Raw genomic sequence first — 26,906 nt, 5'->3', positions numbered from 1 at the left:
GTCATCCCTTCCCGGCTTCCCGGCTAGATACGGCTGCGCGTACGTACATCATCATAGATTATCATTTGGCACGCCCCGGTATCGCCTTGATACTCTTGCATGTTTTTACTTCATAAGATTGTGTTGTTCGTGATGCCTGTTGTTGTTGAAGACGTTTATTAATACGTGAAAATTTCACCAGTCAATTTGTTGGAGCAAGTTTAAAAATGGATGTATAGGCGGGACATTGGCAATTTACAAGTAATAGTTTAGCTGTGGTCCCACCGCTTGGGGTATAGACCCCCTAGATATGAATGTCCAAGCCGGTCTCACTCAGAAATCCGAGCAGACCGGACAGGACCGCGACACGCATGTCTTGGTCTTCCACTGGTTTACACCAGGCTTCGAAGCGCGTAGGGCGGTGTTGTTGTTCTAGCGTGTTCAGGGCTTTCGTCCCTCATTAAACATCGGACAGTGCCAGATCAGATGACATTCGACGCACTTGACGTCTCGATTTCTGCAGTAGATGCAGCCTTCGAAGCAGGCTTCTTCTTCTTTCCTTTGCTTCTTTGACAATAGACTATAATTGTGGTCTACTGCCGTTGAAGCGTTGGCGAGTTTCGTCTTCCTCTCACGGGCCGCTCGCTCCCATCGCTGGGTGCGGGCCGGCGTGATGCCAGCTTGGGCCCTTAGCCTTCGGAGGGTGACTGTCTCGTGCCGTCGGAAGGTTCCCGAAGGAATGGTCGCTTCGGGGGGCTCGCCTCTGGCGTTGAGTTTGGTCTGCTCAATTTTCTTGTATGCTAATTTGATGTTGAGGATGGTTCCCTCGGGGTCGTACAAGTTGAAGGCGGGAGGTGGCGGTTCCACAGGCTGGGCTGGCCTCGGGCCCTGGCGTCGAAGGTCGATACGATTAAGCTCTTCGACTAGGGACGCTCTAGTGAGGGTGGGCGCAACTCAAAACCTGGAGAGCGTTTGAAACTTAATGGCGGCGACTGAGGGAGAGGGTTCGAGAAAGGATATGCGCCAATGTTGCCTGCACGAGAGCAGGCACCCGCTCTGTTGCACCTCTGTTGCTCCCTGCGCCTTTCCTCCTCTCTCCTCCTATTGCAAGCAACGAACGCCTTGGCGCAGCCTCTCTCGCTTCCTTCTCGCTCCGAGAATTGCAAACGTCGAGAGGAGAAAGCAGGGTTGCAAGACAAGCAGCAACGTCCAAGATGGCGGAATTTACCACTATTCGCGTTCCAAAAATACTTAACCTATCGCAACAAAACTGGTGGCTATGGAAAAGTAATCATTTTTACCTTGAGTAAATTATTCAAGCACCTTAATGGGCCTCTATGACCTGAGTTAGGAAAGAAAACGACCCTTTGCCCTATAGACTCCCAGCAAAATTTAGCAATTAAATGGCATCCATGTCCCGTGATCCCCGATCTAGGAGTTGCACCCACCCTCACTTGAGCCTCCCTATCTTCGATCGCCGCCCGGTGCGCCCTCTCGTTGCCGGCGATGCCCGCGTGACCGGAATCCACTCCACCCTGATGGTGAACGGGTTTAGGTCGCGCCGTTCCAGGTCCTGCGCCAACCGAAATATTTCTCCGACTGCTCCGTGTGCCATGACTTGCGTCCTGAGCGCTCTCACGGTGGCCTGGGAGTCCGTGAAGACGCGCAGTGTGCGGAATTTGTCGCTCGATGTCGCAGCCGCGTATTTGATGGCTTCAAGTACGGCTCTGACTTCCGCTTCCTGCGCAGATCCGCATCGCTGCAGCTCCGTGCTTTTCGTTGTCTTCTCATAATGCCACGCCACCGTGGCCGCCACTCCGTCTTTGAATGCTGCGTCAGCGTACGCAAAAAGCTCGTCGTCACCTCCGTTTTTCTGCTCGTGCCGCCGAGCAAATTTGCGCCTTCTGCCGGTGTTTGTCACCGAGTTCATCCTTCTCGGGATCGGCCTGGCTGGGGTGACCGTTGTCTTCTGCCACGGTGGGATGGGATCCGGTATCGGTGGTGGAGTTGTCGTTGCACACAGAGAGCTCCATGAGGGCATGAGTTCTGCTATGGCCCTGCCCTGACGGGTATGTGTTAGTTTGGCAGCATACATCCACTCCTGATGCCGTTCGATCTCTTCCAAGGAGAGCATAGGGACGGCTTCGTGTAGTAATAGACCCTTTACGAAAGTCAGTCTACCCACCTTGTGCAGAGCCAGACCCGACGCTCTAATGGCGGAACTACACTGTTTATCCACACCAGAAAAATCGAACGTCTTCGAAAGCATAGAGCAGAAAAAGGAAAAGATGTTGGTCCTTTCACGTCACCTTCGATGCACGGAATCGAGGGTGTTTGATTTAGCCGCGCATGATCTCCTATCACCGCCATTAGAGCGGCAATAATGGAGCTTTTTATACTGCCACAAGAGGACTCTGACTTTTGAAAAGGATCTATTCCAGGCGCGTACACTTCGGCAGGCCCGAGATGCAGCGTCGCGCGTCATTCATTAGCGTTTCCAGTTTGGCCCGTTGAGTGGTGTTGAGTTTGTAGAAACGAAGGCCGTAGGATATTTTGGATACCAGGGCGGCTTGTACTACGGTCCTCGCTAACCTTTCTCTGAGACCCCCGACTCGTGCCACTAGTCGTCGTACGATCGAGAGCCCTTTCTTCCAGGTAGTTCGCATTCGCTCAATCCAGATGGTTGGGTCGCCGCCCGAGTGAATGTTCACTCCTAGGGTGGAGTGCTCTGTCGCCTTTTGGATCTGCTGCCCGTTAAAGCGCAGGTCAGCGTCGACCTTGTCCCAGTCTTTCCCCAAAGCCCATATATCTGGTCTTCTCGGGCGATGGACGAAGGCCACTCTCTGTCAAAAAAATCGCTCACCACATCGAGGGCCCCTTGGATCGTCGTCTCAGGAAGAGGCGCGCTGTCACTTCCTATCGTCCACACAGTGATGTCGTCCGCATAGACCGCGAATGCTAGGTCCGGAACGGCAGCGAGTCTCCATAAGAGAGGCGCCATCGCCAGGTTGAATAGCATCGGCGACAACACTGATCATTGCGGCAAGCCGATCTCGTTGGATTTCGCTGTACTACCCCTGTGCTTGCCAGTTTTCACCAAGTATTTGCGTCCGCTTAGAAGAGACTTGATGAAGTTCAGTGGCCTGCCTCGCACCCCTAGCTTGCGAGTCGTGTCGATGACTGTGGTGTGAGGCAGGGTGTCGAAGGCTTTCTTGATGTCCACTGCCACCAGGCTTTGGCGGTGGCATTGCGTCGGCCGGTTCATTAAGTACTCTCGAATCAGTACTAGACTGTCCTGTGTGCCTAGATTTTTGCGGAAGCCGGTCTGAGCAGGGTGTAACAGTTCCCTCTTCTGCTCGATTATCCAGTCGATCCATGCAAGCACCATGCACTCGATCAGTTTGCACAGGACAGAAGTGAGCGAGATGGGGCGCATGTTGCTCGCGCAGTCGGGCTTCTTCCCTGGTTTCGGGATGGGGCACACCCAGGACAGTTTCCAGCTATCTGGGATGGTGCCCTCGCGCCAGTGGTCATTGATTAATTTCAACAGGTCTCTCTTGATCGCCTCCGGGAGGTACTTGAGCATGAAATTAGTGATCCCGTCTGGCCCCGCGTGAGCCCACTGCCGTTCACGGGGTAATCCCACTGCGGCCGCGGAAAAAATAAAACAAAAGAACAAAGGCACCACTACTCGAGCATTCCGACTCCTCGGTTAATCAGCCATCAAGTAAGAGGAGCTAAATAGTGTTTCTCGGTCAGCGATAGTTTTCTAAAAGTTGTTTCATTTTGGTTGACAGCCTGTGCGACAGGGTGCAGATGAACTGCGGGAGAAGCCTGCACACAAAGAAGTGATCTACAGAGAGGCCATGCCTGACGCGCCGTAATAATTGGCATCTATCAAAAAGAAGCAACCATGCCAGATACCTGAAAGCTCAGGGGTGGAGATGATTGTTCGTGCACAGTTTCTATTCAGTTTTATTTTGTTTGCGCAAGATCCGAACGCTAATAGTCGCCCGACGGGGGAAGCTTTTTTCTGCGGTCTCGGCTGGTGCTAGTGCAGAATGGATCAGTAACACCAGCCTAATAAACCACCACAAAATGGATGAGGTTCGTTTGTTACATTTTTGGCGGTAATTACATGTTGCACTTCTAAATTGCATTATGTAATGTTTTCGCGTTGGTATGGAAAAAAATGAAGGCTTCTTCCGAAAAAAAGTTTTTTTATATCAAGCGGTGCATATCGGGAATCGCTGCTCTTTTTTAGTGATTGTCCTGATCTTTTGAAGCACAGTTGTGCTTGAAACATGTCGTCGCAATAACAGTTATAACCACCAAAATACACCGAGCAAGAAGTGTATTAAAAACGGCCTACGCAAAGCAGTGCGGAGGTCCTATTTGAGATAGACCAATGAATAGGCCGCTACAGAGCAAATGGTCATAGAAATTCCAGCTTACGGAACACTTCGGCCCGCTCTATGTCTCGTGCCCTGTAATCTTACATATTTTAGCTGACGTGAAATAATTGGATATAAATTATGAAGCAAATCGCGAAACAAATCGTAAAACGCTATTTTTCCTGCCGCTCTGTCCGGCTCTGTTGACCTTTCTTCGCCATGCTTCTTTCTTGCGGGAAGACATTATATCCGAGGCCTTTTTGCCTGGTGGTTATTATAGCTCCGTGGCATACAACAAACGCCGGAAATTTCCAAACGCCGGGCGTACAATGCGCACAGACGCGGCTGGAAAACTGGGGAGAACTACAGGTACCAGAATGCACCACGGCAGTGGTGGCGTCGCGCAACTCCTCGTGAGAGCGGTCTATTGCAAAGGCCGTGGGAAGAGAAAGAGAGCGCGCGCTTCCAGTCCGGCCGTGCTCAAACTGACACATATGTAGAAGCGTGCCTGATCCCGCGCGGAACGCAAAATCGCATAAAAAAGGCAAAAAAAAAAAAAATTCAATCGCCGTCGAAGCACAGGTTAAAGCTCCGCCTTCAGCGCGAGCTTTCTGCCCTTGCTAACACAAGTGGGAACGCGCAGGCACGCCCAACCAAAGCACTGCGGAAGCCATCGAGCTCGCGCTGAAGGCGGAGCTTCTAGTCTCCGCTTAAGGGTGAACGGAGTATAAAAGCGTGAGCCAAGAAACGCCGTTTCACGCGTTCCAAAGTAAAAAAAAGAAAAAGAAAAGAACGCGTCGGGATGGCAGATGTCCTGACGTCACCCCGAATAGATAAGAGACGCGTACCTTAGCAATAAAGGCATTAATCTGGCAGTTTCGATCGTCTTGCGGCGCTGAGTCTAGCCGATTCCGGACGTCGAAAGGTGCTTTTTCGTTCCGCAGCATTACACAGAACGATAAACAGCTCAACAAAAGTGCAATAAGTTGTTCGAGGTCCGGTCAAGTGAGCTTGTGCCGGTCAAGTGAGCTTGTGCCACCCAATATGAGGGCACCACACTTTGTTCATATGTTTAATGCAAAATAATTATTAAAAAAAAAAGAAAAAAGGAGACAAGAAGCAAAAGCCTCCCTCCTGCTTTATGTCATTTTTTTTTTTTTTTTTTGTCTCGGGGTGTATATTTGAGACGCTTCAAGAAAATTTTGCCAGCTGCGAAAGCTTCGAAATCAACAAGGTGTAATAAACCGGCAGAAAAAGAGGACGTGGCAACGCTGACGTCATCGCACGCCTGGAAGGCTGAGACTGGAGTTAGACTTCGTCTGACACTTCGCTGAACTAGTGCCTGAATTCTGGAGAGTGGAGGCACTACCTCAAAAAAGATTGCATCCGCGTTGCAAAAGAGTGGGCGAGAGAAATACCGATACACAGCGTACAAAGAGCACTCCATCTTACGCACACGCTTCTCTGTTGAGAGATCACGCTATTGTGTATAAATGAATTAATGATATGCAAGGTTTTCAGTTTAATAAATAGTTGAGCAAAATTCCGTAGACATTTCAACTGTTTCGAAAAGTTGGAGGGCACGCAGGCAACACACTGACATAAAGTGGTTTCGTTAGAGCCCTAAGAATCCAATCCAATCTATGTGGGACCCGTATCTCCCTTCCGCACGTGGTTCGTACATATGCTCCTGTGTCAAACACTCGAGCAGAATCAGCTTCATTTCTTAATGGCCACTGGTTTTGAACCCGGGTTCTCCTCGCCACATCGCTTCCAGTCGGTATTTAATCCTTCCAGTATTCTTGAGTAGCAAGCAGACGTAGGGCTCCGCGAGGTCTCGATAAGCAGACGAAAAACTCGCCTCCGCATAACGCGTCTTGGCGCAATTATACGTACGACTGAGCAACTATGCCACGCAGTTTCAGACAAGCTCATAATTGGACCCGACGCCCTGTAGCATTGGGCTTTTGTCCATCGTATGATGAGACGGAGTTTAGTGTCCACTTTGTTTCTCATAAAACGCTATTCTGCATATGATGGTTTAATCAGTAAATCAAAATAGAACTGACTTTTTTTTTTTTTTTTTCAGTGAAGAAAGTGATTTTCTGTCGTCGGCGTAAAATTGAACGGTGGAAGAAGTCAAACGCAGGTTTTTCTTTCATGTCGCTTCGCGACATAAAAAAATATTTAGGATTTTTTTTCGCAATTTTTGTTCTTTTTTAGCCAAGCGGTTCGGTAAACATTGCACGGTACATTCGGAAGGTCTAGCATTTTTTTATTATTATGTAATACAAGTGAATGCGAACAACCTTTCTGCGTAATTGTTCAGTGCTTCAACACATAACAAAGTGAGCGCACCGTTTATTTTCTGCTGTATTGTTTCTTTTTCTTTTTGTCATCAAAAAGGCGCACTAAGCAGTCTCGGTAATTTGATTCCTGTCTGGGCGTGTGTTTTGAATGTTGGGAACTCGTTCAGTTTGCGACTTCTTGGTGATGGAGGAAAGGGGTCAAAGCGCATACTTCACGTTACCTTGTAGCCCCAGACAAGGTTTAGAAACACCAAAATGGATTTGAACATTTGTTTTTATTATTATTAATATTTTATCAGAATTGCGAAGCGTCACATCACAATTTCCTCTGGAAGAAACGCAGAGAATCGGCGCTGCGCCGCTAAAACTTCGCCATTGGGAGAGTCTCACGTTGCTCGAAGCAGCGAATTTCTTCTCATAGTTAAATCTCCCAAACGAGAAATACAAGCTGCATTACGGTAGAAGCTGCACGAGCGAATATCTTCCTCTAAGTTTAAAAAGACCTGGTTTATATTTTGGTTTCTACTTTTGTTGCCCAATGTGTATCGCGCATAGTCACACACAGCTTACGGAACGTAAGGCATGGTTTAATATTTTAACGCCTCTTGATTCATGATTCGTTCCTCGGAGTTCTCGTCAACCAATGCCGTGATCCGATTGGCTTCGGAGTCATAACACCACTATATGCGGCGAGCAAGTGTTTCAAAATGCGTGTCTGGAGCACCGGAATGCAGAGAGAAATACGCAAATCCCGAAAACGAACGCCACGGTACAAATAAGCCATTTGCAGGTTAAACGCTGCGCCATTTAAATTGAAGCGACATTCGCCAAGCGCTACTTTTCATCTGTCTTCTTTTTAAGCTCATTTTCTAGTTAAGTAACCAGTAGCCAATGCGGGCGGAAACTGAGAGACAAGAGCAGACGAGTGCGCGCGGTGTCGTCATAACACGGAGCTCTGGCTGGAACGGTTAGTGGGTAGACGCGAAGCTAGGAAGCCTTCATCTCCGTTGCACTCGTCGAACGCGTTAGAAGGCGAAACTCCGGCGTCTGGGATTTGGTATGCACGTTCGAGCGCGTTCGAGCAGCCCAGTGAAGGCAGAGGCAGCTAGCTATAGCTTAGCGTCTACCCACTATTCATTCCTACCAGAGCTCGGTGTTCTGACGACTCCGCGCGCCCTTGTCTCTTTAGCCATTAGCCAGTAGCCTGTAGCAGTATTCCAAACATTGTTTACGAGTAACAGCTAAAAAAGAAAGCAAATTGGCGATGCGTGTCTCGGCGGAATTTGGTTAGCCCGTCTGCGACAAAAAAAAAACAAACAAAAACAACATTCACTTTAGAGATGGCACAGCCGCGAGGCACGGCTCAGCGCGCCGTGAGGGCGTCCTTGTGTCAGCGAATTTTCCAAGTAGCCGGTGATTCGTAACAAAAATAGCAACCTCGTTCCAATCGCCCGGTCGGTGGGTCCTTCCCTATTCACCTTGGTCGCCGCCGCAGCGCGCGCTCGAATCGCAAATGCTAATTCGTTCCCCGCGAAACTCTCAATTTTCGGGATTTTTCGTTTTTTTTTTTTTTTTTTTTTTTTTTTTTTTTTTTTTTTTTTTTTTTTGCGCTGTCTTCAGTTGAGTGGCCACAGCAGGCCGGCAAGCGAAGCGGAGCGTCTGATATTTGCTAGCAGCGTCATCGAAATTTTCCACCTCCGAGCACAAGTCATAAATATGCTAAGGGGCCTGACAAGACCGAACACATTGGTTGGGCCCCCTGGCGGCTGGGGGAAGGAGACGCGAAAGAAGAAATAAGAAATGGAACACACACGCACACACAGAACGTGTTGTTGCGTCTTGTAATTCAATCGGTCGACCCGAATGGCTTGGTCGTTCTGTACGGCGTACCGCGCGACGTCAGTCGTTTTCTATTGATGCATCCAAAGTTCGCAGAGGTGAAGAGCTATTGAGCGTACCGTTATTCATATTTTCTTATTATTCTGCGTATGGTTACATAGAAGATAAGCACGCTCATTATTTTTACATGGTCCTCATTCATCACCAATATCATCATCCATAAATACACGCGTGACGCGGGCTGGCTGAATCTGATCCTCAGCTCGCTCAGTCACGGTTTATAATGACGACCGCGACTCCTTCATCTAGGGGGTGGTGCAGGATCGCGGGTATTCCTTGACCTCGACCACCCCTGTAGTTGGGCATCAACCTGGAACTTCGAAGCCGCGTCCTCACATTCATCATGCAAGCCGGCTCAACGAGTACCCCCGGTGCTTCCTACTCCATTCATCTTCCCGACGCCCCCGTACCCATCTTGTGCCCCGGAACGCTTCGCCAAAGCGACCCGAAATGGTTCTCTGGAGCGGGCGACGACGACGTCGAAGACTGGTTAGGCTCTTATGAGGGCGTTAGTCGCCACAACAAATGGGATCCGGCAACTCAGTGAAACCAAGTTTTTTTTTTTTTTAATCTTTCGGACGTCACCAACCCGTGGTTCAAGAACCACGTAGCCGCCCCCGACACATCGAAAGACTTCGCAACAAAAATCAAAGAAATATTTGGACGTCCCGCGGTCGAAAACTCGCAGCCCAACGGAAATTCAACCTGCGGGTTCAACAACTGAAGAAACCTTCACGGCACATATTAAAGAGGTGTTACAGCCCTGTCGGGCAAATCGACCCGAAGATGCCCGACAAGAAAAAGGTTAACCGCATTTTGAAGGAAATTTTTGAAGATGCATTTCAAATTCTTGCCACTTAAAGCGATCTTGCAGTAAGCAAACTTGTAGAGGCTTGTCAAAACTGCCAAGAAAGGCGCCATCAGCGTCTCAGTGTCCCGCGCTCAACAACGCCAGTACAGGCAATTGCAATCCTCCCCGCGACATCTAAAGAACCCTTACCCTCTCGTGAAGGCCTCCGCAACTACATCCGTGAAGTTGTTCGCGATGAAGTGGCGCGAATTCTAGGCACGATTACAATCGTTCGTGAATCCCACGCGCCACCAACTCCGGTCGCTCCACTAAGTATCCGCTCCCTCATTCAGGATGAAGTTGTCGCCCCCTTGAGACCTGCCCCACCTACGTCCCGCCCCCCCCCCCCCCCCCCTTCTTGTACCCCCGAAAATACTAACGTATGCTGAAGTGGTTGCACGAAGAGCACCTTAACTGACACCACCGTACGCTCGCCCCTTTGCTTCCGCTCCGAGTGAACATCCAGCCATGATCCGGGATGGCCCGGGACGGACGCCCAATTTCCTTCAGCTGTGACAACGCTGGGCACATCGCCCTATATTTTTGTCGTATTCCTGCAGCATACAATCTTCGAAACGCAACCTATTTCAGGTATTCAGAACCATACCATGACCGATACTCTTCGGCGCACCCAGGATGTCGGGACAGTTACAGGTCGTCATCCCCTGCACCCAACAACAGATACCGATATCGTATGACCAACCACTGCCAATAACCGAGCCATCGGTCTCCATCACCAATGATCACTTGTAGCAGCAACTCGTAGTACAGGGGAAACTACTAACTACATCCCATGACGCAAGAGTTGTACCGACATCGTATGCCGAAAGCCCTCATAGCCCACGAAATATGATTGATGTTATTGTGGAAGGTGCACCGGTCAAGGCATTAATAGACACAATAAAGAACAATACAATACAATTTATTTTCTTTTTTAAATACATTTCGCACTGTAACAACGCAAGCCAAGAAGGCTTGTGTGTGGGACGCGGCAAGTGACTAACAACCAGATTTTTTAGTTTCAACTCATTCTATGGGTTTAATCTAACAAACGAATTATAAGAAAAGAGGCGGTTTATGCACACGTGCACCATAACCGTTGGAACGGGCCTCTATTAGGTACATGTTGCTATTTACTAGTATTTCTCAAAGCACAGGAGCTGCAGTATCAGTAATACGGTCTGATCTTTGTAAACGCCTCAGAAAAGTGCAACACCTCTTTTTGGGTATGCGCTTCTGACGGCTGGTACGCAGAATTTATTACCGACAGCAAATTTAATACCGACAGGGTGTGTCCCTGTCGGAATTTAATACCGACAGGAACACACCCTCCCCTCTGTACCGTTCCCTCCTCCTCCTCAAGGGCTGCGCTCTAATTTGGCATTACAGTGAATTGTAAACGTCTTTCATTTCCATTTTTTTCATTGCGATTTCTTTTTTTTTAATAAAAGGGATTTATTTTATTTCTGCCTAAGTTTAGTGCGATAGCCAAATTCATAAGACAAGACGCTACAATAAGCCTCTTCTAACACCGCTCGTTTAAAAGTGCTTCAGCTTTTCTTTAACTTAATGAAACTTTTCTTTTCTCGAATTTCGCTTTATTTTAAAACTTATAGGTAAATTAAGATTACAAAAACAAGCAAAAAATAACTTCCTTCATGACGTCCTTGGCCACTTGAGTGGCCGTGAACTCGACGACCAGTAGTGAGCTCAGCGAGCGCTCACGGCTGCCGCACCCCGTGTCGACGGCTCGAGAGGACGCCACTAAAGCATGTTCTGGATAGGCTCTAGGAAGCAGGCAGCCAGGGCGGCTCGCATTGCATTTGCTGCTCGATTAAACACTAATTCGGCATGGCACATCATTGGCCAGAAACAGCAGCAAACACGGGTTAAAGATCAGTTCAGAACGGGAGCCACTTCGCGCTGCCATACCACCAAACGGCCTAACCGCAAACCAAACCTGCTTGCCGAAGGCCTTTGGAACGCTCGGAACCGGTTGGATCCTCGAGCCCGTCTATACGAACGCAGCGCCGCCGCGAACATCTGGGACCTTTTTACGCTGGCCGCTCTTCAGTGGCTGATCCCACTGCACCTTTCTAGTGTGCGCCGCCTTTTCCATTGCTTGGCGGCGGGTGTATCGACGGGTCATTTCTTGTTTCCGTACTTTCTAAAGTGCATTTGTTTCTTTTCTGATATAAAATACTGAATAAAAACAACTTTCAAAAACAATTAAAACTGTTCGCACCACTTATATTTTGTATTTCGACTAAAAAGAAGCTTTTAGCGGCTCAGGCCAGTAGTAAGCCGAGGACCAAAGACTTCACATATCGCGCAGTTTCGGCACCGCGGGTCGCCCCCGTAGGTGGAGGAGCTTTCCGCGTAGTCCGGTTAAAATATGACGCACTGATATTTAGTTACTCGCTCCGTGCCCGCTGGCTTGCCCGAACCCCAAGAGACGTGGAAACCGCAAAAGAGGTAGACGCTTAAATATGATCGCAGGGCCCCTTTAATACACATGCATCAGAAATGTTTGAAAGCTGGTTCCCACATATGCCTCGACTGTGTTACGACGGATTGTGGAAGCTAACGCCGCGAAAACACACGGGCACGCGGGAGTCGTCTGTCAGGTAAACCTGGGAAACACTTCCCCACTGCGTATAACTACCCCCAGCGTTAGATCGAAAAAACGATCAAAACCCGTATTTTTCGGCCCGCGTAAATAATCGACCCGTTGCAGGAAGCTGACACACCATGAGAATGTGACGCAGGTGTTGGTAATACAATGCGAAAGCTTGAGCACATAACGTTAGCTAAAGAAAAAATGAAAAACACACCACTTTTACTATGTCGCTAAAAGCTTTATTTTTTTTTCTTCTTTTCTGCATTACAGTTTTAGGTGTTAAACGACATTATTAGCTACCACCAGCTTGCCAGCGCACTTAGTTTTTTTCCCTATGGGCCGGCGTTCACCTAAGACTAATATTTATGAATCCGAAACCTGAGATCGTAATCGCCTGCATATTATTTCATAAAAAAAAAGAGAGAGAGAGAGAAACTTGTCATAGGAAGACGATATTTTTTTATTTTTTTATTTTATTATAAACAAGGTTTTTTTTCCTCTAGCATAATTACTGCTGGCACCTACGATCTCAAATTTCGGTTTGATGAACATTACGCTTAGGTGAACGTCGGCTCGTTGAGAATTTATGTTTTTCACTTGTAATCTTGATTCAGCAAACTTCATGTACTAAATCTTCCGCATTTTATTAGCTTTCAGATTTCTGCGATCCGTACTTTATTTATGCGAGTTGAGAAATACTTCTCTGCGTGTAACTACGCGATTGGATCCAGAAAACCAAACCCTGTTTTTCGACCCCTTTAAATATGCGCATCGCAGAAAGCTGACACGCCTTGAAAATGTAGCTCTAGCAATGACAATAAAATGTGAAAGTTTGAGCACGTGACGTAACCTGAATCAAAAGATGCAACAGAAAGAACGCGGTTTCCCTACGAGCCGGCGTCCATTTAAGCCTAACGTTCATCGAACCGAAACTTGAGATCGTTGGCGCGCCTGTATCATTTATTTCAGTGAAAAATATTGTCAGTTAGAAAGGCAATGTCGTTTTTTTAGTCACATAATTAATTACAACAGCCAGATACAATCTCAATTTTCGGTTTAATGACAATTGGGCTTAGGTGGACGTCGGCTCTTTGAGAATTTGTGTTTTTTGTTTTGTCTTTCTTTGATTCACAAAACACAATGCACTCAAACTTCCGGACTTTATCAGAATTCAGCTTTCTGCGATCCATAGTTTATAATTAATATTTCGTGTTTCCGGAGTATATTTTTTATGATATTCGGAAGGTGTTTTTCCGAGTTTATCTTTCGCTGAATAATAGGTCCCGTATTCACCAGGCGCGACTAACTAGCGCCGTTTTAAGGTTAGTAGGACGACTGAGTAGTCGCGAGCTAAACAAGAAATCCTCGACTAACGAGCTATTATGTCCTGCGGTATTCACGAGGGCGAAGCGAGCGGGTGACTATCTAGTCAGAACTAACAAGCGGAAGTGACGTAAAAAGATATGTCACGCATATGCATACTTAAACGCCACTGCGTAAATGAGTATTTTTTCGTATAAAAACAAAACTTTAAATGTTTATCAGGAAAAAAATGTTACAATGAGAGACATATTGTCCGAGACAGAGTTGTACAAAGAAAAATTTAAAAACAACGCCAGGGAGAAACACGGAAGCCGCATTGCCAGCGACGTAAACAAATATGGAGGCGCCCATAAATGAGTTTTTTCGCGCCGGCCACCGCCCTGCCGGGATCGCTTTAGCATTATCTCTGGCCGTTGAACATGGCTATTTACACAATATTTGCTCTTCCGATTCTTTCTAGATATGGCCCCCAGCGTTCCGAGACAGTAAGTGCTTCGTTATAGCGCTTACGGTCAGCGGTGATACGAGTCGGCCATGGCGCTGAGCCGCTAGTCACCCGCTAAACACCGGCTAAACTAGCCCTACCCCATGACTAAGATTTGTGAGTCGACTTCTTAGTTGCACGGGGCGACTAGGCCCTAAACACGACCGGTGAATACCAAGCGCTCACTTAGCGGCGACTAGCGCTTGTCACGTGATCATTTTAGTCGATGACGCCGCAAGTCAGGGGTTAAACAGGCGCTACTCGCGCCTGGTGAATACGCGTGTAGAAGTTTATCTGAGAGTTTATTTTTGTTAGGTTCCCAATTTGGTGAAAATCAGAGTATATTTTACTGTGTTTCGAGTTTTTTCAAAACTTTAAAGTCAAAAATAAAGTACAGGTACTATATGACCCTTATTCCTGAGTGAACCGTGATTTTATATATTTATTGGAACATATTGCGACCTCAATTGAGGTCATTGGTGGGGTGGAATACACAAATAAAAAATAAATGAGCACTACAAAAAGAGAGAAAAAACAAGAAAATGTGCATGTACAAAATAACGATTGACCAGTAACATATCAAAACAAGGACAACTTTCAGAATCTCAAAAAGAAAGTTGTCGTACCGAGGCATACGTGTATAGGTCCATCAAATCTGTTCCACATTTCAACCGTGCGCGGAAAGAAGGAATTTCGAAAACAAAATTTCGAATACGAGACTGAAAGGGTACAATTATTTTTAAGGATGGAATCACCTAGTGGGCGTGATGTCTGAAAAAGGAATGTATTCGTTGCGCACAATGCCCTCCTTTAATCTCCTTTAACAATTTCATGTATAATTTTCAGCCGCTCCGCAGTTTGCCTAGAAGAAAGAGACTCAAGCCCTGATATTGGCATAGTGGATGAAGGTGAAAAGTGTGGATCATAATTATTGGGAATTAATCGGACAGCCTAGGCCAAAATCGCCTAACAAGGGTTTTAAAAGCGGCTAGTTTGACCTCTTTAGAAGGACATTTTAGCGTTCTATCCCATCCTAGTTTTTGGAGGGCAAGAAAGAAAATAAAGTCAACGTGCCTGTCCCATTTAAAATTTGGATGAATCAAAAATTCCTAAACATTTGAACATATAAACCTCCCTTAAGATTATCTCACCAATGCCCTAGCTAAAAACCAAAGATTTCGTATTCGTAAACTTTATGAACACAGTATTTTCGAAGTTGATTCCCATTTGCCACTGTTTTCTTCAAATCGCGCACGAAGTATTCATTAAGTAACTGTTTATGGCTTAACCGAATTAACATAATCATACAAAACGATGTCATCGGCTTAAAGACAATTTTTAACTGGTATGTTTTCTACGATATCATGAATATATAGAAGAAATAAAAGGGGTCCTAATATAAATGCTTCCGGTACAACTGAACTGACCGTAACTTCTGAAGAATCAGCATTGCCAAACGAAACAAACTGTGACTTTTTTTTAATAATCAGTGATTCATCTAAGTAAACTCGGACTTTTAAGCATAATTTTCAACCTTAAACATAGTTTGGAATGCGAGACTTTATTGAATGCCTTTGAATATTCTATGAATATCGCATCAACCTGCCCTCTATTATTCCAAGACGAAGCGATATCGTGAGTGAATTCCAGGAGTTGCGTAGTGGCTGAAAACTGACGATGATAACCGTCTTCTTGAAGGCAGATGATTGCGTCGCTTTCAAGCATTCAAAAATATGACTAGATTATATGTTCGAGGAGATTACTCGAGGAAGAACTCAATGAATTTGGTCTGTAATTGATAAGGCTCTGTTTGTTACCAGATTTAAAAATGGGAACAACTCTGGCTGATTACCAAATTTTCGTGCGATTCCAGAAGAGAAAGATTTCTTGAAGATTAAGGTTATATATCTCGATGTCGACAGAAAATGCCCATGAAAACATTAATTAGAAATACCATTGGGACCTGGAACTCTTCGTGCAGTCTATGTTTGAGAGCAAAATATGGACACCGGAAACACTGATCATAATTTTTCGTAAAGATGAACCACGAGGAATTAGAAGAAAAAGAAAAGAAGGTTCGCCACCATTATCTTTAATAAAAAGAGATTGAAAACTTGCATTAAAGTCATTCGAAATGTTTACAGAAGCAGAGACCCACTGATCTTGAATAATAAAATTGCGTGAAATATCATTTTGAGAAGAATAGACTTCCAAAACTTAATTGGATTCCACTTCATGAAATGAGTGAGCGCAACATTAAAATAAGTATATTTTGCAGCTGAACGTTTTCTAGAAGCTTATTCTATAAGCTTTCAAACCAGCTTACATCCATGGGATTAGCACTGTGCCTCAGTTTTTTTTATTTCTTCAGTCTACCAGTTAATTTTAATACCTCGCTAGTGATCCATGACCGAGTTGTATTTGTCTTTTCTTGAATTTGACTAGGACGATTGACTAGGGCTTCGAAATCATCAAAGCCAAAGTTAAGCTCATCAAGAACAGACACGTATTCACTCTATGACAGTCTAAAACGCTAGCAATCCCGAGATTTTCGTTTAAGGCACAAGAATTAAGCGTTACAATAACAGTTCTCTGGTCTGAAAGACCTTCTACCACTTTACACTCGCAACCAGACTCGGTAATGCTATGATTAACAAAAGCCAGGTCAAGAATTGAATTATCTCTAGTACCGTCATCAACTTGATCTAAATCGAATGACACAGCAGTGTCAACAAGAGCATCACATGTAATATTATTGTGGCTGCGAACCATTAGCGTTCCCCAATTAAAGTCAGGTGCGTCAAAAATTTCCCGCCAAGACGAATTTGCAGCTGCCAAGATTATGCTTTAATATGCCATCATGAATATCAAAAATAACCCAAGCGACAGTACCGGGATCTCTGTAAACGGCCCCAATAACAAGAGCAAATTTATTGACATGAACCTTGCACCAAAGGGATTTAGTGTTTGGTAAGTTAGGAAAGACAAAAAGACTAACACCAGACTTTAAAAAAAAAAAAAGCCAACCGTCACCACTTACGCAGGATCTATCGCATCGTACACCAACATAGTTAAGTGGAGTAAATTTACCATCGAGTATGGAATCATGAACTAAAAGCCAAATCCTTTTTGTCAGTAGTTCGAGAAATCAAAGGAAACTGGAGTGGCATCTCCTTAAGACCAACCGTCTGCTCTTAGAAATAATTTTTCTTCGTCGTCTTTTTGCTTTGTTATTTGTCGATGTGCACTCAAAATTCTGAGTTTTTCCGATAGTACCGAATTGACGGGAAAGTTACCGACGAGTGTTTTCCCCCCAGAACCTTGCATATAACTGTAAAACAAAGAGGGTTTTGTGTTTTCAGATAAATCAGAAAAATATCCGAAAAACACTCGATGGTAAATATTACCATGAATGCAGATTGATCAAAAAAAAAATTGAAATTTCGAAGTAACGACAGCAAAATGAAAATCAAAGACGGCGATATTTTACAAATAAATTTATTAAAAGCACATGGTCAGTTGTCCTAGGGAGAGGCCATTTTAGTTTCCTTTTAAATCTCTGACTACTTTCAAAGGGAAGTTTATCTATAAGCTCGTCCTGGATCGACCAGTTAGGGCGTGCTGGTAAAGTTAGAGGTATAAAATTAAAAAAAATATAAAAACATAGGTAGGACTAGGACAGGACACATCACCAAGGTAAATTACTGGCAATGTTGACTGAAATTCAAAATTAAGCACATATTTTTTAGTAGGAAGAGGTAGACAAAGGTAAATTGAAGTCTTTTCCTTTTGCGGAGGTTCTAGATATCTAAAGTAAAGCTGCGCCAAACAGCAAACAAAACAAAAAAATCACACAAAAAAACTTATTTGCAGTTTCCCGTAACCGTGTTTAAAAAAATATTTCGGAGCTGACAAAAAAAAACACATAAAAAATGAAGGCGACATTATTGCCGCGAATGCAAGTTAATCGGCAATCACTTGTTTTACTCATAACGGTACCAGTTTTGTTGCTGACACTCGTACGTGTATTGCGATTCTGCCACACTGACGACAGCGCTACATGTGCGCAAACGCAAGGTGTTGCGGTCTGTAGTCAAACTTTTCGATTGTGTTCGACCCGCTCAAAGTAATTGAGAACAGATGAGTGGTAGAAGCGTTCACGTCCCACATCGTTTTTTTTTTTTTTTTTTTTTTTTTTTGTGACGGCTTGGTTTAGTACTGTTGCGATCTGGCTGTGCGTGTCTCGCCATTGACCTCATGCACATGAATTAGAACAGACGCAGCATGATTACAGAGACCGATAAATTCAACTTGCAAGAGCGCTTGCCTCGGTTCAAGGAGTGTATGCGATTGCCCCGCGTGCGAAATCCTTGTCGCACAACTCCACGTTTCGAAAACCCTGCGTTTCATTACACCGTCCCGTATTCCCCCGTGCCAAAGCCCCGTCCCCCACACTGCCCCCGTCCCAACCTTTTCGCGCTTCAACAAGCATTGTTCCGTGTCTTAAACTAATCCGCTGAAGGACGACAAAGGGTATTTAAAGTTAAAAAAAAAAACTAAATAAGCTTAACTTACACCACAGAAAATCTTACTGGGGATTCCACAGGTCGTTTCAGAGCGCGCCGGGATCGACTGTTCTGGAGCCCGCCTATTTCACTGGGCGGTCGGGATCGCGACGGACGTGTTCACTCGTCGATTTGGATCAGCTCGCACTGCAGATCTAGATTCGAATCTGAGAAACGCCGCTCCGTCAATTTTGGCGGATTTGACCGGAGGCCAGCCTGGCCAGCCCTCGGCGCGCACAAGTGACTTTCTTTCGCCGGGAATCTCGCTTCGGAAGAATTTGGAATGGCCGCTCGCGAAGTGACGCCCGCTTTACTGCTGCTACTGTTGCTGCTCCTTAATGACAGTTCGTCGTCAAGCTGCTCGACAGCCCCCAGCAGCAGCGGCTCGAGTGGCAGCGACGACGATGATTCCTTGTATGTCCCGCATGAATTTGACTGCGTTTTCGGACCTCCGCAGAAGAAGCAGGGAACTAAATTGGTGTATAGCTTATGTGACGTCAAGTACCGTGACGTCAATTTCCCCGCTATATTTAGCAAAGAAACGTAATTAGGGCCTAGGTCAAGTGGCATCTATTTCTTCGTTAAGTTTAGGGGGAAATCCACAGACGGGCGGACACAATCTTGAGATTGGGAGGGAAAGGGTTCTGTTAAAAAGAACTGTCTGGAGACATTTTCGAAGTACGTGCTTACGAAGCTTGAGGAATGTCCACGGACAATTCTGTCATTTTGTCCGCAGCGAGCAGAGTGCCTTTTTGTGCGATGTACGAGCCGGTGCAACCAGGCCTCAAGAGACCTCACCCCAAAACGCGCAGGTTCATCGCGGTGACGCAGCCCATCAAATACTCCAAGCACAAGAACAGCAACCGGGTGGCCCTCACCATCGTCATCGTGTGGGTGGTGTCTGCCGCCATCGGGTCGCCCATCATGCTGGGCCTGAACACGTCCCCGCAGCGGGTGCCGCACCTGTGCATCTTCTACAACTCGGACTTTATCCTGTACTCGTCGCTGAGCTCCTTCTACATCCCTTGCATCGTTATGGTGTTCCTCTACTACAAGATCTTCAAGGTCATCCACGACAGGGCGCGCAAGGCCGTCGCCAAGAAGGAGGCCCGCCTCCGGGGACTCGTCGTCGAGAACAACGCGGCTCAGGTCCAGGACGTCGCCCACCTGACCCAAGGGGGAGACAAGAACGGCAACAAGAGCTTACAGGTCAGTCAATCGATCGATCAAATTATGTTCAGTTACAGGTGCCACACGATTGCCCTCGATAAGCCACAGGAAAGGATACGCTTCAAAGTAACCAAAATTCCGCCATCGTGGCGCTTAAAACTTTTGGTTGGCAGTTATCTTAAACGTTATCTGGAACCACATAAAACAAGTTTTCGGTCTCTAGAAACGTTAAAACCGTCTGCGATAAAGAAAAGAGATATTGCCTGGGCTTTCTGACAACGTACATAAAGGGATGCTGAACCAAACATTTCAATGTCTATAATAAGTGGCGCACGACCTTTCCACGAGCCAACAGCTTCCGGTGGGCGCGAGCACACGGAACGAAATTGACATCATGGTCCTCCATTCACGCTTAAGATGACAGTGAAATGTGTGGGCTCCGGGGAAAAGGAGAATAAAGACAAGCTTTTCATCTCCACAGTGGGGTCTGTGTTAAATGTAAGCGATTAATTGGTCTAAAAAGCACGATAGCTTTTACTTGTGTAGATGAAAAGCCTCTCTTTATTCTCTTTTGGCCCGAAGCCCATACATTTCACTGTCATCTTAAGCGTGAATGGAGGACTATGACGTCAATGTCGTTGTGTGCTCTTGCACACCGTCGGCTGCTGGCTCGTGGAAAAAGCGTGCGTCAATTATTATGGACACTACAATGTTTAGTTCAGTGTCCCTTTAAAGCCCTGAAAGTCTCCGTTTCGAAAAGACCCCTTTCAAAAGTCATCGAGCAGCATTGGCGGTCGCCATCGCTTGGACACGAAGCGCGTGATTGGATCCGAGTCCTGCCCGAATGCTTACGCTTCGCTCGTGTCCAATACGAGCTCAGAGTGTGAAATCAAGCCTTAGAGGACAGGCAAAGGCGCAGACGTTTGAAAAGGGTCTGTTGCGCCCGCTCTCCACTGCACCAAAATGGCCACGCCCACGAGAGAAATCGGGGAATCGTGTGCCGTTATTATAGACTTCTGTTTCCTGTCGTTCTCAGTCACATGGGTTCAATATCTGGTATGCGGGACGAAAAAATAATATTTTTCAACGTGGAATATGCCTGAAAATATATGTGAGGCGAAACAAGAATGTGTGCCACTCGCGCATTCCTCGTAAACACTGCCAGCGGCGTGGAGAGTTCAAAACGATGTTTTACCGCATACCAGATGTGGTGACAATCAAGACGGCTCCGTCCTTTGCAAGATGTGTATAAGCGCTGCATATTTAGTCGTTTATAAGCCGATGCGGCACGTGCGTGGGGTCATGAGAACGACATCAAGACCTTACAGGTGGAAATGCGGGGCTCCCAGTTTCGGTGATTGCGTATGCGTAAGACCTCCTACATGGTACTCACCTCAAAAACCGCAATAAAAAAGTCAGTTTTTTTGCGAGTACGTTATTAATTTCCCCTTTCATACATTAAAGGAGACGTATGTGGGTGCACTTTAAATTAGTTTTATGTTATTAGTGACTTTTAGCAAACCGTTGGTTGCCCGTACCGCACTACCGGAGCCTTTGAAGCATGCCTTTAGGCGCGCGCCCCGCGGTCAAGGTACACTAGGACGCGCGCTTAAAAAGCATGCTTGAAAGGCTCCGGTATAGAGCTGTAATGGAAAACATGGTAACGGTTTGCTGAAAGTCCCTAGTTTATCGAGACCATACATGGGTAAATTACTTCCAAAGTGTAATTTAATTACAATTACAATTACTTTGCTTCAAAGGTAGTTTAACTACAATTACAATTACTACTACGAAAAAAGTAATTGATTACAATTTCAAATTACTAAAAGAGTAATGCAATTACTTTACAATTACTTATTTCTGAGGGCGACCCGACTTGGGCCGTATAACTTCAAACGAATTCTATAGAATGCAACATATTTGTTCATTCCTTACTCCAATGTTCATGAATTGTACTTTATTTTTATGAATTTTGTTAAATTCGCGATAGAACTTTGCCGCATGGGGCAATAAAGCATTGCGTTCTTATATTTTCCATAAATAATAATAAATTAGTTCATACGCTAGAAGACGATAGATCGATAAAGAAAAATTCGGTTGACAGACTTTTGTTAGCCAGGTAAATAAAAATGTGACACTTAGTCATATAGGAATATTTTAGAAGTGTTAATATAGAAGTAAAAACCACACGCGCTAATACGACCACATTCACATACAAGCATCATGGTATTGTAAATTATTTACATTGAGTTGAAATTATAATGGCTCAGAGATATGTAAGCACCGAATCGGGGCTTCCGAATCGTTGGTGACAATATTGTCACGAGTAGTGACCAATAAACAAGGAATAAACAGGAAGGAATAAACGTTTAATGTGGCAAACTTGTGCCAAAAAATAAAATGGTGCAAAAGATAATAAAAGAGCGTCGCGGGCGTCGAAGTCGGCGTAGCAGCGGAGACGAACGCTGGGGCGAAACTAACTGCGGCTCGCCACGCGGAGCCCCTTACGTACATGCGTGGTCTTCTGGAATAATCGGCGTAGAAACTTCGACGCGTAGAACATTCGGGCCTGGAACAAGCAACATGATTCTCGAATTCTCCAGAACACTAAGTTACAGGAATAAACAAAAGACACGTCGCTCCCATGATTCGAACCCTAGCTTTTCGCGTGGGAGGCAGGCGCGATAACCATTAGGCCACGCGCGCGCTGCCTACTTGGCCAGCGCGCGCGGCAATATTCACAGGTGCGAGGTCAGTTTCCAAAGTGCTTATGCACATAATAACTGAAGTAAAACCAACACGAAATAAACTTGAAAATAATACAGAAATATGCATATGCGACAGTGCTGAAAGAGGGACGTAAAAAAACTGGCAATAAATAAAGAAAAATAACTTCATAGACAATTAAAACTCCCAACCTCGGCTGAAAGCTGAAGCTCAATTTTGTCTTTCAGTATTTTGGCACGTTTACGGTATTGTTTTCTTCTTGCATCGCAGACGGCGCTACACGGCGCCGTTGAGGTAGGCTCCAAAGAGGATTGTCTCTAAGCCCGCAGTGTAATAATAAAACAGCAAAAAATGCGACGCTATTTATTTTGTGAGTGTGTGAGTGTTTCACCAAGAGCTATGCCACTTGTGCAAGCGCTGAGGCTTTCAGAGAGGTTCTGTCGGCGCCGCAGTTTTGCAAAAGTAATTGTAATTGTACCTGAAATTTCGCAATTACTGTTGCTAGAAAGTAATTAAATTACAATTACAATTCCTTTTAGCCAAAAGTAATTAAGTACAATTACGAATTACGAAGAAAAGTAATTAAGTTGCAGTAATACAATTACAGTAATTGAATTATTACCCAAGTATGATCGAGACATCAGGTTTCAAACGATAAAAGCATCGATTGTTTCAATAACCAAATTTTGTAAGGACTGCTTCGCGCAGCGCGTGAATATTAGGTAACACTTGAATTTTTTTTTTCACGTGCACTGCTGGAGGCCGACGCGAGGCACGGGTTGGGCACGAGTGCTGCGTCACCGTTCGGCTCGTAGTCGCGCTCATTCGGTGAGAACACGAGTCCCGGCTAAACTCTGAAGTGGTACTTGCGTTGCGTGTCCGTGTCTCATGCTGCGCATCCGGTGGGAAACGCGGCCTTATAGACCTCGCTACCTAACTTCCGTTTCGCATTAAGTCCGACCGCAGACAATGGTGCACGATCCGATAACAGCCATCGGGCTGCACCAAAAGTGCATCGTCACGGCGCTCCCATTCTTTGCCTGTTTACTATCACCGGCTGAGCCAATCAGAAAGAGACAAAAACGCGCAAGATCACGCCCTGTGCAAAAACTGACTGCCACAATGTCTAGTTCTCCACAAAGCACCTGAGAAAGCCAATGTAGGCAGAGAGCTTGGAGAATGAAAATGCCGAAAATACGTTCAAGACTTTAAAAAGTATATTGTGCGCTGACACTAAGCACGCGAAACGTCATGTTCAATATCACAACGCAAACAGTTTTTTTTTTTTTTTTTTAGGTTGAAACATATTTTTGGTTTTGCCGTTCGCCGAGCTTACTCAGAGATAGCAGTGATTGATTTCTAGATTGCTTTAGCGGAAAGTAGGCTCGCTGACTTTTGTAGGCCTTAATTCTAGATTTATTTTGTGACGCTCCTTATTCCACATTTGAGCACCCTGTAACGATCTAGATCCTCTTAAATTTGGTTAATGTCTTTCGATCATTTAACCTTCAGAGGTTCTCTCTTTGTTGTGCCAAGTAAGTCGTGTTTCGTGTTCTCGGAATCTTATTCCCGAGACTCAAGCACTGGCAGAGTTTAAGTTATCTGTGATCTAAAATTCAGACGTTTTGAGATATGCTTCATCTGAGGACGTGAATAATTTGAGTATTTCTCTTTTCCTCTTTTAGCTAGATCGTCTACCACAGAAAATATACTAACAATTGTACACTTTTGATCTAAATGGTACTGTTTTATTCCGACCGAGTTGCCTTGTATTCAGACGTCATCTGGCTTGCGTAGATTTTTAATATGTTTTCTGCTGTCTCAAGAGGGCGTTTTATTTGTATTTTATAGGCTAGAAAAAAATAACTTGTTTTCTACAGCCGCGTATTGGGAAGGCACAAACACCGTGCGCCATAAAATGGGGCTTCTTTTTTTCTCGAAAATTACCGAGTGTTCCTTTTGTTCAAATTCTAAGAACATATAAAAATATAGAAAGATAAACTAGAAATGACTATCGAAGATTTCTAGGACAAACAATTATCAGTTGCAATTTTGGAGGTTGAATTTAGGAACTCGTTTTTTTCCGGATCTATCTTTAAATTAGGGAATAATAAGGGTTGTATTTATTTTTCCAAATTGATTTGAAAACACAAAACTTAGCAAGGTACTGAGTGTTATCACTACCCGACCATGCCTGTATGTTTAAAATCATCGTACATAATAATAGCAGACTAGCACGTGGTGCTGTTGCTAGCTAATCGCACATCATGTCGTCCGAAAAAAAACACAAAATTTCAAAGCAGGTTAGTACGGCTGACAATTTGTTATGCTGTATAGCTGACTTACTGGCAAATATATTTAAACAGTTTCGCTGGTGCCACCGTGCCTAAATCACGCACACCGGAGAAACTAGAACGAAATTAATAGATCGCGTTTAAAAAAACTCTGTGGCGCATATCTTAAAATACAAAAAAAATTAACTTTAGTCTATAAAAAACGATTTTGATTTACTTTTACCGTCGATTCCACAACAAATATTAACAACAACGCAAACATCGCTATTTTGAACAAAATTAAAAGTATGCTTTCAGATGGCGGTGGTCCTCGTCGCGATGTTCTCACTCAACAAATCTCAAGCGGGCGCCTTCGCTGACAGCATTTTTGGTCCTTACTTTGGTCACTTTCTTGCGCTGACAGCACAAAAGACCATCACTGTGCGTTTATCGTTTCAGTTCGATTGAAACCATAAGAAAGACTTAGAAACCCCTGGTGGCCAAACAAGGCTATGTACGCTGATTATTCGCGTGGTCTGACGTCTTCTACGTCTTGTTGTGTCACTCCGTCAAAATTGTCGTTGCTGCCACGCCATACGCTCACACGTTATTTCCCTACAGACGCTCGCGAACAGCCAGGATTTAAAAACTAATCTGGCCTCCGTGAATGAAAAAATTCGCCCTACGAACGCCAGTAGAGGCCCCCGTTTGGCAAACACTGTCGCACTTAGAGCCACGAAATAAACTACTCCTCAAAAATAACGGCACCTCACTGCACGAACTTTTTCTGTGTCACCAGTTTGGTGCTTAGTCTGAAAACAGACGCCATTGGTTATCAATACGATTCGGAAGAGCGACTCTTTCAGCTTTAGATACAGTGTAAGGAAGCTCAGACGATCTCCGTGTGCTCTGTCGTGAACTGTTTGAACATTTCTGTAGGATGCAAAAAACATTTTCAATGATTTCAAATCAATTATCTTCGGATGAATGTCAACAATGGTGTCTTAGCACCAAGATGCCTGAACTGGCGTTACTCTCAAGCGTAACTTATGAGTGAGTCTATATAGTCATCGACAGAGTGAGAAAGACAGGGCATGTTATTTCGAACGGCGCCAGCCTCGAGCACGCGCTCTACGGCTACCGCTGTGCTTTGGTCACGCGCGCGAGCTGGAGCTGCGCGAGATGCCGAGGCGTCGTCGAAGGTAGGAAGCCCGTGCTGGAGGCAAGACAAGTGAAGTTCCTCCCTGCCGATCTCAACGTTGTAAGTGGCTATATGCCCGTAGCTCTGAAGTTTTGAGCAGCACTCCAGGCGAGCAAGATAGAATATTTGGCTCGCGTTTCGAACATGCGTGAATACGCTTCCCAACTAGAGTTTCTTCCTACTCCGTTCCATTCTAAGTGCCAGCGTAGCAGAGGCTACAGGTGCGAGCTGCGAGCTTTCAGCGTCCCTGTCAAGCACGCGCGCTCGTGCAGTGCGAGCATCTTTCAGGAGGACGTGCTTTTGTGAGTAGCTTTGGCTTCACTATCACGTAAAGTGAAACATACGTGCTCGCGTGAAGCTATGAAAAAAGGCAAAGATGAAAGGAAAGTTGAATGGGACGCTGCGGCCGCGAGCTGCATAATTCTTTTTTAATTTTTATTTTTATAGAGGTTTCGTTATCGCGCATTTTCAGATGCTTGCATTCGAACGTGGCACGAGCAAACTCAAACATTACACAGCCACCTGGATGATTCAGCCATCATAACATGGTCGCGTCTTGCGGATGCGCTCGCGCCCCCTGCCCCAGAGCAACGGGTCTATAGACCTTTGCAAAAAGAGCTCTCTGGCCGCCGCCATTTTGTGAATCGAGCGACCCCTATCAGCCAGAAATTTCTGCCACCCGTCTGAGTTGTGGAAACCCGGTCAGCCTCGCTCCCCACCTGCATTGTGCATTCGGTGTTCGCCAGCTTTTCTTGAGAGTTTTTACTCTATTTGCCTGTTTATGATGCTTACCCTTTGTGTGTCATCTTCCACTGTGAGAACCAGGGAATACCAGGGCTCGTTGCCTGAACGGCCTTCGCAGGAAACGAACGAAGAGAGGGAACGTCAAGTAGCACGCGACGCAGGAAGTTCAACGTTCTTGGAGGACTATTTCCGTTGAGATAATTTCCAAAAAGCCTTCCCGGCTATGTTCCGGGTTTCGCGAAATGTAGCTGATACTGATAGGGTCAAGTCCGGGGTGTGGGGACAGAATAGACACGTTCCTTCATTTGCTTCGGAGCTGTGCAAAAAAGCAGCTTTCTTCAAAACGTGCCCCAAAACACGCCGGACTG

General features: G+C 45.5%; 1 protein-coding gene and 1 pseudogene across 1 annotated transcript in view; one reads left to right on the top strand and one right to left on the bottom strand.

The window, feature by feature from the left end:
• Nucleotides 1–26,906, top strand: part of LOC8043871 (dopamine D2-like receptor) — a 1,482,298-nt gene that overhangs the window by 1,427,735 nt on the left and 27,657 nt on the right. Inside the window, exon 6 of the mRNA XM_042289826.1 lies at nucleotides 19,236–19,632. Coding sequence (XP_042145760.1) covers nucleotides 19,236–19,632 — 397 coding nt within the window. The remainder of the gene's footprint in view (nucleotides 1–19,235; nucleotides 19,633–26,906) is intronic.
• Nucleotides 284–2,998, bottom strand: LOC115311413 (annotated as a pseudogene).

The sequence above is a fragment of the Ixodes scapularis genome, unplaced genomic scaffold (genome assembly GCF_016920785.2).
Source record: "Ixodes scapularis isolate PalLabHiFi unplaced genomic scaffold, ASM1692078v2 PGA_scaffold0__279_contigs__length_252992795, whole genome shotgun sequence".
NCBI classification, from domain to species: domain Eukaryota; kingdom Metazoa; phylum Arthropoda; class Arachnida; order Ixodida; family Ixodidae; genus Ixodes; species Ixodes scapularis.
The sequence above is the reverse complement of the archived record's forward strand: the minus strand, read 5'-3'. Positions and strand labels throughout refer to the sequence as shown.